The 15,696-nt window shown below is 36.8% G+C and overlaps 1 protein-coding gene and 1 long non-coding RNA gene across 2 annotated transcripts; one reads left to right on the top strand and one right to left on the bottom strand.

Annotated features, from left to right (window-relative positions):
• Positions 1 to 1,011: 1,011 nt before the first annotated feature.
• Positions 1,012 to 3,403, bottom strand: LOC133297880 (uncharacterized). The gene is made up of 4 exons (XR_009749686.1): positions 3,210 to 3,403; positions 2,390 to 2,469; positions 1,302 to 1,966; positions 1,012 to 1,208 (listed from the first exon to the last, which is right to left on the bottom strand). It is a non-coding gene; the product is annotated as an uncharacterized LOC133297880 (long non-coding RNA).
• Positions 3,404 to 5,067: 1,664 nt separating this feature from the next.
• Positions 5,068 to 15,269, top strand: LOC133297871 (uncharacterized). Its single transcript, XM_061497095.1, has 3 exons — positions 5,068 to 5,449; positions 9,917 to 10,146; positions 14,874 to 15,269. The coding sequence occupies exons 1-3, from the start codon at positions 5,101 to 5,103 to the stop codon at positions 15,150 to 15,152; spliced, it is 858 nt and encodes a 285-aa protein (XP_061353079.1). The 5' UTR covers positions 5,068 to 5,100; the 3' UTR covers positions 15,153 to 15,269.
• The last annotated feature ends 427 nt before the right edge of the window (positions 15,270 to 15,696 follow it).

The raw sequence follows: 15,696 nt of genomic DNA, 5'->3' as shown, positions 1-15,696 counted from the left end.
TATCTAAGTGTATTGATTATGATTTGATAAGGGTAAATGTTTTTAGGGATGAAAGTCAATTTGTTGGATTGGAAAAAAGATAAAAAATGAGGGGGAATTTGGGATAAAAAATGTGTATGACAAAAATATGGTTTAAACCCACTGTTATAAGCTTCTGGCCAACAGTTACTCGAGTTACTGGGTCGGTCAACTATCGAACCATGGCAGATTGATGTATAGCTTTGACAAAAGGTTAAAATTATTAATTAGTTTAAAAATAGGGATAAAGTGGTAATATTTTTAAAAATGGGGGCAAAAGTCAGTCAACCAACATTTTCTTAATTCTAAGTTTGTCATCATCAAAAGAAAGAGATGAAGACTTTAGTCTGGATGCAAGACACAAATGATTGTGATCGAACCAAAATAAATAATGTCTTCCTTCTTTTATACCTTTGAATCTATTTAGTAACTCTTTATTTACTTTTTGGAAATCTTGCATGCGTTAGTGTAGATTGTTTAAGTGTTTAAATTGTATATCATGGATTGTTTGAATATTTTGATGATCTTTTCATATATCAAAATTTGTTTGAAATGTTAATTTAGAAATAAGAATAGGACTTTTGCAAAAAAATTGCAATACTCAATTTACCCATCTTTTGAGTATGAAATTCACATCCTAACAAAGAGGATGAAGCATTGAACATTAGATGCATACATGAAGATTTTACCCGTGTAATTACACATGAGGCGAGGCATTTGACCTATGCAGATGTAACTAGGGGTGTTAACGGGCCGAGCCGAGCCGAGCCGAGCTTTGATCTTAACGGGCCAAGCCTGTATTTAAACGTGTCAGACTGGCCTTAACCTGTTACCTGTTACGAATATAATATTGGCCTGTGGCCTGATTTATTTACAAAAAATAAAAGCCTGTGTTAAGCCTGTTAACAAATAAAAAAAAGAGAACAAAATTTCACAAAAATTCATAAATTCAATGTATATCCAAATAGAATATACGATCAGCAGCACTAATAATTCCACAAAGACTCATAAATTCAATGTATATCCAAACAACATAATATAGAACAAAATCATTCAAAAAGCCTACTTAACCAATAAACTAAAGTAGTACCAAATTCTGCATATCCAAAAGAACAAAAAACTACAAATTCTGAGTAAACAATTTAATATACTTATATCAACAATTTAACATATTGCGATGTTGCCTCCTCCTACATAAAAAACAAAAAACAAGTCAGATTATTTTTGACATTCAATTATAATATCATAAGATATAAAACAATTTAAATTAAGCAAATTAATACCTTCTGCTTTTTCTTTATGCCATACTTATTACGTAACCAATCTGCACTGCAAATTAATGCTTGAACTATATTTTCTGTCAAACTTGCCCGATAAGCATCAATGACTCTTCCTCCAACACTAAATGTTGATTCAGATGCAACTGTCGAGACTGGTATTGCTAATATATCTTTTGCCATCTTTGATAAAATCTTATACTTCATGCTATTGTTCTTCCACCATTCCAAGGCATCAAATGAAAGATGAGAATTATCCTCACTTATATAAACACTCTCTTCAAATAACACTTCAGCTCTGACTTAACTGAATAAGTAGATTCCCTTGCACGTATCATGCTCATGAGTTGAGCAAACCCAGATTCAGAATCTTGTGAAACTTCAGTTGAGGGAGTAGAAGAGGAAGATCCTTCCACCCTAGTTCTGACATTTTTTTTTCAAGCAACTTGTTAAATGCCTCTTTAGATGGCTTATGCTTGCTCCTGGTCCACCACGTGCAAATCTGGCTTTACAATGGTTGCATACTGCCTTGGGCCCAACATTGAGGATGTCCACCTCATGAAAATCATCCCACACCTTTGATGTTTTATGCCTTTTGTTTGTGGTGTTTGCATCTACATCTTGTGTTGGTGGTTATTGTCCTTGAACATCAACATTATTAACTGCATGTGCTACAAAACATAGCAATAAAAAAAATATGATCAGTAATTTATTGGTTGCTACATTTATCATTAAAATAAAAAATAAAAAAATAGCAATCCGAAGCTACAAAACTCCACTGCATACAAGGGTGTCTAGCTTGTTATATGTATACATTCACACGCATAAGCTTTCTTGAAATGAACTAAATAATAATGATCAATACATGGAAACCATTCATTATATAATAAATATAATATAATAGTTCACATAACTTAACCTCTTTGTTTATAAAGTTCAAGGACAAGAGTATTATCAAGTTAAAAAGTTTACGCATGTGGTTCCAAATAATATAATATAATAGTTCACATAACAGAACTTAACCAAATAATATAATATAATACACGAAAAAATTTAGAAAGTTCACAATGGACTATAATCAAGTTAAAAAGTACCCGATGCCATGAAGTGTTTAATATCCCTCTGAGGTTCCAAATGTCTTCAACCTTTTCAGGTTTAAAATTTGCAGCTGAATCTACTTGCAAATTAGCCAAAGGGTATTAATAAACAGATGTTAAAAAAGATTCCCAACTCAATTAGAGAGGTGATCTCTCTCAACTATAATGCAAATGAACCCACTTGTAGATGAATTGTTTATTTGATATGAAATATAAGTGGAGTTAAAGGTAATAAATTTTGAATAAGAGCAACAAATCATGCATTTTGGCTTCTCTAACAAATCATGCAGTGTTTCTATAAGTTCCAAAGTTCACAGGGATTCAGTTCATGCATCTCGCTCTCCTACGCACTATTTTCCCTAAATAATGACCCAACAAGCCAACTCATTTTGACCAACTGGCTCCAAGTAAAAAGACAATCAACCTTTTGTTATGATGTCTCCGGCTATTCATACGCAAGAGAGGAGGATACCTTGGCATATATATCATTGATTTTAATGGGTGTCGGTCTCGGTGGTTAATAGTGACAGAGAAGGGATGGTCGACGACTCGACAACGTGGTCTCTTAATTTGACATTAATGCATCTTGACATTAATCCAATGAGTCAATTATTTAATTAACTAACCTAACCAAGAAACTCCATAACTGATATGAACGATGATACCTTAGAAGGGACGCTGCGATGGAGGGCTAGAAAATAATCGAAATAAAAAGCCTAATAACGAATGCAAAATCAAATTAACAATGGTGAGAGAGTGAAGTCTAAGAAGGTCAGGAGGAGTAATCAGAATATTCAGAACTTAGAGTAAGCTATACCTTGAAGGAAGTCTAAGAAGGTCACAACAGTTCTCTGCCTCCTTCCTCACAAGCCAGCGGGAAGGAAGTCCGACCAAGAGTTTCCGGCGTGGCTTTGCAGATCTGCGTTTGTTGGGGATCGATTTGGGAGAACTTGGTTGAGGAATGAGGAGAGAGAGAACAGAGGCCAAAGAGGAAAGTTGAAATAGAGGGAGTGAGGGACGTTGTGTTGTGTCGTTGTTTGTTGTCACGTTGAAATGATTCATAAAAAAAATTAATGGAACGACGGGCCAGCCTCCTAGGCCCAAAGGCCGGGCTTCTCCATGGAGGCCGCCTGAGGCCTCTTAAATAAAAAGGCTTTTATGTTAGTTCAAGTTTGAGCCCAATAATGAAATAAGACGGGCCGGGCCAGGCTTAAATAGGTCGGGCCTAAGGTCCCTGGCCTTTTTATCACCCCTAGATGTAACCCATTAGGACATCAACTTTAGCCTAGTTGTAAAATTTAGCCCCCATGTAATGAAACATATAACCTATGGTAAGATTCAACCAAGGTGATGAGATTTTTGACCATTCTGATAATGAAAAGTTGATTGTTCGATCCTAGGTCAACTTATTGGCCCAAAATACAAGATTTTTTTAAAATATTTTTAATATTAGCTAGCTCTTTTTAAAAATTATAAATCATTTTAATATATCATACTTATTTATTAGAGGAGTATGAATTTTAAATTTAAAAAACTCATATAAGGACTAAAACAAATAAATCATAATTCAAAATTTTTATTATTTAGTGGTTAATTTGCGTATTTTTTCTTCTTAGAAAAGAATTGTTTTTTTTTTTCAAAATTTTATAGTTTACCTTAAATATTACAAGTTTAATAGAATTTTTAATTTAAAAAAATATACGATATTTTTCCTCTAAAGAGTATTTGAATAAAACCATACAATCACAATTATTTCAAATTAATAATTAATCTAGAAATTTTTATTATGACACATTCATTGGTGTTAGATTTTAAAGGAAAAAATATTTGTAATTTTAAAGCTCACAACTTTCTATCATTTTAAGTGAAATGACCATATTTTGATACATATATGTTAGTTTTTCACATTCTCTTTCTCCACAATTCTTTCCCCTCTTAATTTTGTGTAGAAGAAAAAAATGTAAAGATTAATAAATATGAGAAATAGTTATCTTATGTTGCATAAGATAATTATCTTATATAATAAAGACAAGGTTTGGGTCCACTTTCTTAAAAAAAAAAAGATAGTGGACTTCATTATCTTGTCTCTATTGCATAAGATAATTATCTTATACAACATAAGATAAATAGTTCCCAATAAATATCAATTGAAACACGATTATTTCATTTAAAATGACATAAAATTATGTCATTTAAAATAACATAAAATTGTATCATTTAAAATAATAAATGTTTTGCTTTTATTTTAAAAGAAATGTTATATTTACAAACTAAATTATTTACAAACTCTTAAAATAGAAAATTGTTTTCCCTTGTTTTAATTATAGAAAATTGTTTCTCTTGAAATAGAAGATAATTTTACTTTCTTTCTATGTCATGAATTTTACTAAAAACACTTTACACTTTTTTCTCCAAATATCAAAATAATTTTATTTTAGGGTCGTAGACGATAATTTTACCTGTTTAATTGTGCTAGTGCCTTTTTTATTCTATTGCCTTTGATGTTTATTCCGGATTTTTTTATTTATTTATTAAGTACGTATTGTCGTGTTGCTTGAATATTATCTAATTCAATTCAATTAAAATAATTAAATTATGAACCGTATATTTCGCTGTTTTCATTTTAATATTTAAAACATGAATTCAACCATTTGTTTCCTATGTAAAATCCTCCTCACTCGAAAATCTACTTCGAACCTTTAAAATCAATGGCTACACAGGTCTCGAAGCAGCTGGAGACATGGCACAAGCTCGATAACAAAGTTGTATTGGTGACCGGTGCTTCCTCCGGGCTTGGACGAGACTTGTGCCTCGACCTCGCTAAAGCTGGCTGCAGGATCGTCGCTGCAGCTCGCCGCCTTGATCGCCTCAAATCCCTCTGCCACGAAATCAATCAGTTGATGCCATCGGAGGCCGACGCCGCTGCCGGAAGCCTCCGTGCGGTGGCCGTGGAACTAGATGTCTGCGCCGGTGGTCCCACCATCGACAAGTCTGTGCAGAAGGCCTGGGACGCATTTGGCCATATTGATACGTTGATTAACAACGCTGGTGTTAGAGGTAATTCAACTGAGAAAATTTCTGTTTTCTTTTTTTTTATTCAAATAATAATAAGAAATGAGAGACCATCGTTCGTAAGTGTTAACGAGAGTTTGCAAGTCAGTTATTTCTATTTAATTCGCGCGGTGTTTCGGAGACACTTCATGAGCACAACTTCTAGAAGGCAACTGATTATACTAATCATAATTCAAATATTAGAGGAATTCATCCCTCGTGAGTTTGATTAGTATTCAAATTCTTGCACCTTGAGGTAAATCCCTTCTATAAATAAAAGATGGAGTTTATCTACAAATCCCTATTCGTTGTCTGTTACTGTGCATACACTTCATCCCCATTGGCTTCGAGCCCTTTCTTGTGCACAATTATTTGTCACCCCCTTGTAGCTCTCTCTTCTATAGGCTCCATGAGTATACAAATCTTGCATGACCACGATTCTCGTGGATCGAACATTGATGCCATCTATGTAAAACAATAATCTTCGATTCTCATCCCACGATGGTGAACACACACAACCACCGGCCATCACATTCATCGCTGCTGCAGCAGCAACAACCAGACCAGAATGCGCAATAGAACGCACAACATGATGCGCAACAGCCACCAAACCCCAGCCATTTGTAGGAAACGATAAACTTCAATTCTTATCCCATCATAGTGAACATGCACACAATCACCAGCCACCACACTCATGGCCACAACAGCAACAACTTGACCAGAATGCGCATTAGAACGCACAACAGGATGTGCAACAGTCATCAAACCCTAATCACACAGAGGTGAATCATATTCACGTGAGCGAGGGAGAATCTACCACTGCATCTGCCCCGCCTGCCAAGCCCATACCTCACACTGCTTCTCAACAGGATGACCCCTCCAAGTTATGGTTGCACTATTGATTTGACGATTAGACGACATGGAGCATCGCCCGGCTAAACACAGAGTCAAACGCAGGGCAACCTGTTTGGAAGAACAAGTTGAAATTTATGAGCTTGACCCTAATACCGCATAACAACAAGCAACCTGTTTGGAATGACAGCCCATTCATGGATCGTGTCATGGCCATCCCTGTCCCAATACAATAGAACCAAAGATCCGAGGAACACCTAGACGTCTTCAGGATGACCATGTACCTGACTGGAGTAAAAGATCCATTCACTACCAGAGTTTTCGCTTCCATGCTTACTGATCCAGCCCTTAAATGGTTCAACGCATTACCCCTGTGCTCCATCAACAGATTCAAGGACCTCCCAGAAATTCCGACTGAGTTTCGCCACCAATAGTATCTATCTGAAGTCATCACTAGCGTTGTCACGAATCCGACAACAGGACTACGAACCTCTTAGTGAATATCTAAATAGGTTCAACGTGAAAGCTTTGCAAGTCCACAACCTGGACAAAAGAGTCCACTTTTGCACCTCCTCGTTGGACTCCTCTTTGGGTTTCTCTCGAAGTCCCTCCACAAGAACTCCAGCCTTGTCGAATTCAAAGCAAGATCATCTAAGTACATACACATTGAAGAAATTGAAAGGGCAAATGCTAAGCTCCAGCACAATCCCTCTCGCTATCGCTGTGACTTAGATGAACAACAGAGCAAGAAGAACTCGAAAATTTGCCCTGAAAACATTAGCATCCGCCCTGTTAGAGGGAGTTACAAGAGCTACACTCCTTGAACATTTCAAGGTCTCAAATTTGGAGAAAAGTCCCCTAAACTCAATTGAGGCGAGCAGAAATGCCAAAATCCATCCGAAATTGAGGTAAGATTGATAGAACCAAATATTGTGCTTTTCATGATGGTTATGGTCATACTATTGATGAATGCCAAGACGTGAGGGATGTCATAAAGAAAGTTGTTTGAGATGGGAAGCTATGGCAATACGTCATCTGTACTCAAGAACGAAAGAGCAATAAAAGGCAGCAACGCAGTAGAAGCAGAAGTTGCAGAAGTCGGAGCTGCTATCCTGAGAAAAATCACAAGAAGATAGACTATCTGAAGGATGACCACTAGGCATGATCCCGGTCCCACAACTCTCGCAACAGTGATGAGTATTAAGAGCCCGAGATTGACATCAATATGATCTATGGCAGATACGAGGTAGGAGGTGACTCGGCTAATTCACGAAGGAAGTACTTAAAGGAAATATTGTCAGTCAAGACAAAGCCCGTGTTTAAAGAATGCAACATTAAACCGAATCCTCCTTCGCTAGTCTTTACTGAAGAAGTCATGAAGGGAGTGCTGCTAGGCCATGAAGACACCCTCGTTATCACAAAAAAACTGGTTAATTTCAAAGTTGAAAAAATGCTGATAGACAATGGGACCTCGTCCGACATCCTATATCGGGATATATTCCATAAGTTAAACCTAGACAAGGACAACCTCAAGCCATACACCGCAGAGTTCATCTAATTCAATGGATACTAAGGGGTGAATTGAGCTAAAGCTAACTCTAGGGTCCAAGGAGGCGTTTAGAATAGGGCAAGTATGGTTCATTGTGGTGAATTGCCTATCAGCATACACCGACATCCTAGTCTAACATACCATCCACGCCTTCGTGCAATGATTTCAACCATTCACCATGTAATGAGGTTTAAATGTACTAAGAAGTAACCATTAGAGGAGATCAAAAGACCTCACATACTTGCTATTACGGAGCAATGAAGATCACAAATTGGGGACTGTCCTGACCTCCCTAAATCCGTCACAAGGGGATCAAGTTCAACAAAAACATGGCTATGCTGGTCGAATTAGACATGCGAGAGACTGACCAGCTCTCGAGGCCGAAACTAGAAGGTGAATTGGAGAACTTGATACTAGGAGAAACTCCTGAGAAATATACCAAGATCGGAGGAACCCTAGAACATAGACACAAGGAGAGACTAACCACCTTCTTGAAGAAAAACAAAGATTTATTCGCCTGGATGTCATCCGATATACCAGGTATTGACAAAAACTTTTGTTATCATCATCTTTTTGTATATCTAGGTGTTCAGCTAGTTTCTTAGATGAAAAGCGAGATCGGCCCAAAGTGCAAACAAGCAATAGAAGAGCATGTCAAGGAACTCCTCGAGGGTGGATTCATAAGGGAAATTCAATACACTACCTAGCTCTCCAAGTTTTGGTAAAGAAAGCAAATGAGAAATGGCGAGTATGTGTTGACTACATTGACATGAACAAGGCTTATTCAAAGGACTCATATCCCATGCTGAACATAGATTAGCTCGTCGACAACTTCTCAGGGTTCCACCTTTTTTTTCCTTAATGAATGCCTCTCGAATCAAACATGAGGAAAGTTCTATTTGTTGATTTTAGTTTAGTAGTTTTAGTGCTATCAACAATTTTCACGTTTAACTATTGAAATTGAACTATATTTGAGTTTTAAAAAATTGACAACTAAAATTTCGGGCTAAAAATTGCAAAGTTCTTCGAAAATTAAAAGAAAAAATTGAAAAAACTAAGTGGTTCTTTTATTATAGACTGTGTTAGGATTTGGACCTGCTAGTTGAATTTAGCATAGAATCAAGAGCTTTCTTTCGTGTTTGAATTCAAATTTAATTATTCGATAAATACTCGTTGGTTTGATGAAAAATATTAGTTAGGATGACTTTGAAAATATAGACAGGCTTGAGGATATATACCCTTTATAGGGTGCCCTCAACTGAGAGAAGAGAAAAAGCGGAAGAGGGAAAAAAATAAAAAAGTTTTTACTATTCGCCCGTAAGATACTTGTATTATGCTTGCATCCATCAATGGTTTAATTTGGTTTCTAAAACTGAAAAAAAGAAAATAGGGTTTCACATTGAGTCTGTTTAAGATAAGATCACAACTTTTTATTATGTTTAGATCAATTTCGAATCAACGTCTCTCGGTTGAAATGACAAGTATAGCAGCAGTTGAAATGGTTTATTTCTCCTATACTAAAACAAAGCTTAGTAGTAGATGGTTTCGGTCGTCGAACAAATTATCATTTAGGGTAGATTATTCCTTTAACTAAAACAATAAACAAAATACTCCTTTGACTATAATAATTGTCATGAACCAATCTCCTAAAAGTTTAAGAAGCGTAAGCTAATAGACCTCTCAAGCAAGAGTCCATCGAGCATTAAGCGTGGACAACATACAAGTCCACCTACCTTGTGCTGAATTTTATATTTTTACTAAAAGAATGGAGCAGCAAGGATCAAACTCTATATCACTTGGTCATAGAGGCTATGATACCATGACCTTAAACATAGATAATTTTATATTACATCTCTAACAATAATAAACCTTAAATATGCTTTTTTATTGTGTATTAATGGTCAATTGAATGCCCAAATAAAAAATAAAGAACGATTTTTTTTTTCTTGAAATTGAGGGCCTAACATAATTGCTTAACCGATGGGTTTGAATCCCTAAAAGTTGTCATGTTTCCTATTTTCTTTTTCTTTTTTTGGTAGGATGGTCATGTTTCCTATTTTTGTTTTGTGCAGGAAGTGTCAAATCACCTTTAAAATTGTCCGAGGAGGAATGGGATTTCGTTTTCAAAACTAACTTAACTGGTTGTTGGTTGGTGTCAAAATATGTATGCAAACGCATGTGTGATGCCCAGCAAAAAGGATCAATCATTAATATTTCTTCAACTGCGGGTTTAAATCGGGGGCAGTTGCCTGGAGCTGCTGCCTATGCATCATCGAAGGCAGGTGTCAACATGCTGACAAAGGTAATATTATTTTATATGTGATTTTTCTTAAAACCAGACCACCATTTTTAAATTTTTTTTCTCTCTCTTACTTGTTTTCCTTTTTAGATTTCTTAATAATCTAACCAACTTTAAGGGATTGATGCTTATAGCAAAAACTAAAAAAACGAAGATTAAGAAACTTGTTGTTGAATCGTAGTATACAGTATAGACAGGAGTGGGGAGAGAGTTGTTAGCATCAAGAAAATAAAGTTAATAGCTCAATTATTTTGGGAAACTTTTGGAGGAGACTTTTTTTTTTTTTTTTTCCTCTGATTGTTAAAGGTTTGTTCTTTTAATTTTAATCTTTCATACTGTTTCTCTATTTGTTTTTTTGCGATCGTAATTCAGTGGTGTTCTTGAAGATGATCGGTGATGATGGATTATAGCCTGATTCGTTGAATTCTAATGTTTCAAAACCTAAGCAGATAATGCATCAATTGATGAAAATGAAGGGAATGATTCTTGAGGTTGAAGCAGTGAATGAACAAACCCTTTGGATTGAACGTGACTCAGAATGCAACCAAGTAGTTCGAGGAGAACTTGGAGGGCAGTGGTTCTTAGTGTGGTAGTGACATTTCATGATCTTTGGAGCTAGAAAATGAAAGTAAAGGTGAAGGTTTGATGATCAACAACAAGATCCATTGTGGTGGAGAAGAAACTAATAATGCTGAACAAAACTAGTTTAAGAAACAAAATTGAAATAACTATGGTAAAGATGGAGAGGCTTATCTATTGATGGGAAGGAAGAAACAAAGGGCAAACAGAGTAGAGAATTTGGGTCATGAAGACCATCTTCGGGGTAACAAGGTGGAGGTGAACATGGAGAAGGAAACCATTATTATAAATAGTGCGATGGTGAAGGTCCCTATAGATAACATGATGGTGTGTAGGCAGGGAAGAGTAAATTGTTTTGGGTTTCATCATTTTATTTCTCTTAACAAATAGAGGCACAACCCCTGTACAAACTCCAATGTTTGTTTGGTAGAAATGGCAACGTCTGCCAATTGCCAAGAGACTACTTATTCTAGAAACAGAAAGATACCTAGAGCATTCCCTGTAGCTCCTCCTAACCCTAACCCCTGAATTCACTCAATACATCAATACCTCCCTCCACAAACTCCCCCTCCTTTTATTTCATCTTCTAAGAATATTTTGGACGAATCCTCCAACTAACTCTTTTCCTTTTCTCTTTCCCTAACCATCCCAATTCAGTTATTACCCTTATCAGCATACTTCTCATGCCCATCAAATCTTCAGCCAAAATTCACCTTATCCTCAAGGTGAAAGAAAAGGGTAGAGTCTTGTCCAAGTGTGAGAAACCTACAACCTGGATCCTATTGCTTGCAGCATATTGACCTAATTGGAAACTTCAATTCATGAATCACATAAATGGCCAGAAAATTATGGGATGACCTTTCAAAAAATCGATTGGAATTCCAACCCACCATGCCTTGTACACTCAACCTTAGAGCCACCCCCCTCTTTCTTCTCCTACTTCGACTTCCACTATTGCAACCAGCAAGGTGTGGAGATGTGAATTTTGGCATATATGCTCAGGTGAATAAGGTGCACCACATCTAAAGCACAAGTTTCTCCGTTGTTTTTCGCTTATATCCTCCGGCGACAAACATCGAAATCTGGCCCCTCCTCTGCCACTAGTGCTGTTAAGGTTTCGACCAACCACACTTCCACTCCCTTTGCTCATCGTTGCAGTATTTTTCCGTTGGGTTTCTGAAGATTCAACCTCACTAGTTTAGGTGCCAGTCTACGTTAGATGGGTTGGGCCTAAACCAACTGGCCCATTTTGCGCTTCAATGTTAGAAGCATTAGGCCTGGTGACTGGTGTAAAGTGTCAATTCAACCCAAAAACTTAAGCTGTTAAGTGAGGGCGATTTTAATGGTTTATATTATACTCTAACACGCTCCCTCACACGAGAGCCCATTAGAATTGAAAGGTGGACAATACACAGCCCACCTACCTCTGTTAACAAACTCCACAATAGTTATGTAGTTATTAATTAAATGGAGGCGTTGAGGATTGAACCTGTGATCTCGTAGTCACTGAAGCTCTAATACTATGTAAAGTGTCAGTTCAGCCCAAAAGCTTAAGCTGTTAGGTGAGGACCTTTTTAATGGTTTGTATTATACTCTAACACCTGGCTTCTGTATTTCCCCACTAACAGCCTTGTTTGGAAGAGTTGGACAGGTATAATGCCCTCTCCCAGCAATAGACCCATTTCCCACTCGCCCATTTAGGGCTCCGACTCGACTACAAACAACCTCTCTTCCCTCAACACGTTGTGCTTCCACCATTATCTGCTCCAAAATATCGAGAGGCAAACGCTCTCCTGTCTTTGTAATTTTTGCTCTTAAATCACACCCATTGATAGGAAGAATGTTGAAAATCTTTTGTGTCCCATCAAACAAAACGTGAGACCCATCTTTGTCTTCTTCTTCTTGTTGTTCATCCTCATCTTCTTGTTTAACGTCGTCTTCTTCTTCTTCAACCTATACGTCTTCAATTCCTTCATATTTTTCAGTATCTGCGTTGATTTTATTCAAATCTGATTTTCATCTCATATCTGCCTTTGCCTCTTCTTGATTCTTCTTTGACTGATTTTTGGCATCAAAATTGTGCTTGTTCTTGATTTCAAAGCTTGGTTTCTCCATCTTCTCTATTTCCTCATCTAAAACCTTCACCATTTTTTTCAAAGTTTTTTTGAACTCAGACATGCTGGTTACTCCCATACTTTTCACTCTTTCAAGGATTTGGACCAGTAGCACCCCTAGATCGGAAGTGCCCTGATACCAAAATAATAAAAACCAATACAATTCACTCTTTATTTCTCTTAACAAATAGAGGTACAACCCCTTTACTGACACCCCAATGTTTGTTTGGTAAAAGTGTCAACATCTGCCAATTGCCAAGCGAGCTGCCTGCAACTCCTCCTAAACCTAACCCCTAGGTTCACTCAATACATCAATTCCTCACTCCAAAAACTCCCCCTCTTTTTATCTCATCCTCTAAGTATATTTTGGAAGAATCCTCCAACCAACTCTCTTGCTTTTCTCTCTCCTTAACCACCTCAATTCTGTTATTACCCTTATCAACATACTTCCCATGCCCATCATCGACGAACTTGCTCCAATGCAGTATAAGTTCTATAACAACTAGAGCCAATTTTCATTGCATGTTGCTCAGGTGCAACAAGTACGCGAGACCATGCTTGCGTTGGAAGCTCTCCTCGGAGATCCAACTATACATATGAAAATTGCTATAGCAAATTCACATTCTGTGCTTTAGTTCGTCCAAGTGGAAATTCCTTGGTTTGATTGTTCATATTCAAACAACTGGACCTTTAAATTTGACATGTTCTTTTAGCTTCAACAGGTGCCTGAAGAGCTCAAGTTCTGTTGGCAGGCGTGCGTAAGGAAGGACCAACCTCTTTGTGGTACTTGTGGCTGTACAATGGTGGTATGATCATCTCTTGAACTGATTCCACTCATGCTCTAAGACAGCATTTTGGTGCGTCTTCATAAGCGGAGCTCACAGGGGTCTTGTCGAAGTTGTTGCAATTAGAGTCCTTTGTTAACTACATTTGTGGGTTTGAAAGCCTGACGAACTAGGTTTGTGGATTGAGTGATGATCTTTTGATGTGTTCTTTTTTTCTTTGGTTTTCAAGCAGATTTGTGAAGAACCATTCACCTCCATCGGCTTACGAATTTGCACCAAGCTATGCAATTAACTTTGGCAAATGATGCTCACCCCACTGAAATGCGATCCACCTTCAGTCTCTGTAGCATGCAGTGTATTCCACCCACTCTATCTTGACAGGCAGTGCAACAATTAGCTCTGCCATCTTCGCTACCCGTCAAATGGTTATCACCTGATGAATTACATATGAAGTGTGAGCTTGGATTATGCTATAATTGTGATGAGAAAAGGTCAGTTCATCACAAGTGAAACAACAAACTCCTCTTGATGATTGGAGATCCGGAGGAAGCGGATGGTGATGTACCTGCACCTTGCAGGTACAAATGATCTTAAGGTTTCACCTTCACTTGGACCTTGTGAACAAGGTCCCTTTCAAAGGTGATGATAATTTATGAATGGAAGACCAGCTAGAGCAAGTAAGTAGTTGTAGAAGAAGTTGTATCAGTTAGGAGGTTTTATTAGTTAGAGGGTATATCAATTCGCTTAGTTACTTTACGTGGTTTCTGGGTCATTATAAATAGGACCTTGTATGTGTGAATATTCATTGAAGCTATATTTCTCTCTATTTTCCTTTTGTTCTCTCTTTGTCTCAAGGTTTAGGAGCTTGCTACTATCACTTTTCAAAACCCCCCAAATATAGAAGGATTATCTGTATGCATTAAAGGTGAGGAGGTAGGAACAACTTTTTATTCTTTTCCTATATAAGCAATATAAATTAAACTTCCTTATTGCTGCCCTTTATATTCCAATGAAACAAAAATACATAACTAGGATTTATGATTCCCACGACTTCTAAATTGTCTAGTGTATTCCCACAATACAATATACAGTACTTATGGCATTGTGCTCTAAATTTGTCACACTCAACATGTTCTTTTCATATAGTGTCATTCACAAAAATCATAAAAGCATGTTAGATTTTTCTGTTTCTGTTCATAATGATTAATCAAAAACATATTGATATCATTAACTTGTTTATGGTATTTGATAGGTCATGGCTATGGAATTGGGGGTACACAGAATCAGAGTGAATTCCATATCCCCTGGAATTTTTAAATCTGAAATCACTGAAAAATTGATGCAGAAAGATTGGCTGAATAATGTGGCAAAGAAAATATTTCCTTTGAGAACTTTAGGCACTTCGGATCCAGCTTTAACATCTCTAGCTCGTTACCTAATTCATGATTCTTCTGAATATGTCACGGGCAATAATTTTATTGTTGATTTTGGAGCCACCTTACCAGGTGTGCCAATTTATTCATCTCTATGAACTAAGTGTACATTGTGCCCTAGCCAAAAGTAAAATTATTGAACTTTTCTTGTACATATCTTCAAATTATATGTAATGGAGTTTTTTGAGTCTATGTATCTATAAAATACACGTTGAGTGGCTACTACTTTGCTCTCTTGGTTAAGGTTGTCTTCGTTTTATCTTGATGAGCTCTATGTTTCTTTCAAAAGATGTCTCATATGTAAGGGAGTTGTTCTCATTGTAGATCTGGAAACTATCTCATTATACTTTAGGATAATGTTTGTTGCACATCTTAAAAAATCACATCTATTCACATCCGGAGAATGTGATAGAATCAGATCTCAGGTGTACACAAAACAAAACAATAAGTCTTAACTGTTATTAGATGGGAAAAACCCTATAGATGTCGAATGATGTGTATGCGAGTTTGAGACTGGCATTATTAATTAAGATCTGTGACTTGATTGTCAATAACATAGCTTCTAGTCTGAAAGAGGGTGTAGATGTAATAGCATTCTGCTAAAGGGTTTGTGTGATGTGTAAGATATATATTTAATATGTA

This window comes from Gastrolobium bilobum, unplaced genomic scaffold (assembly GCF_033153095.1).
Source record: "Gastrolobium bilobum isolate Gb01-03AN ecotype WA unplaced genomic scaffold, APGP_CSIRO_Gbil_v1 utg19275, whole genome shotgun sequence".
In the NCBI taxonomy this organism is placed as follows: domain Eukaryota; kingdom Viridiplantae; phylum Streptophyta; class Magnoliopsida; order Fabales; family Fabaceae; genus Gastrolobium; species Gastrolobium bilobum.
This window is presented reverse-complemented; position numbering and strand designations above follow the sequence as displayed.

Bases quoted from the DNA above. Each gene is read 5' to 3' on its own strand.
- LOC133297871 (XM_061497095.1), top strand. From the start codon at position 5,101: ATGGCTACACAGGTCTCGAAGCAGCTGGAGACATGGCACAAGCTCGAT. The intron at 5,450-9,916 runs GTAATTCAACTG...TGTTTTGTGCAG, and splicing joins TAACAACGCTGGTGTTAGAG to GAAGTGTCAAATCACCTTTA. The intron at 10,147-14,873 runs GTAATATTATTT...GGTATTTGATAG, and splicing joins GTGTCAACATGCTGACAAAG to GTCATGGCTATGGAATTGGG.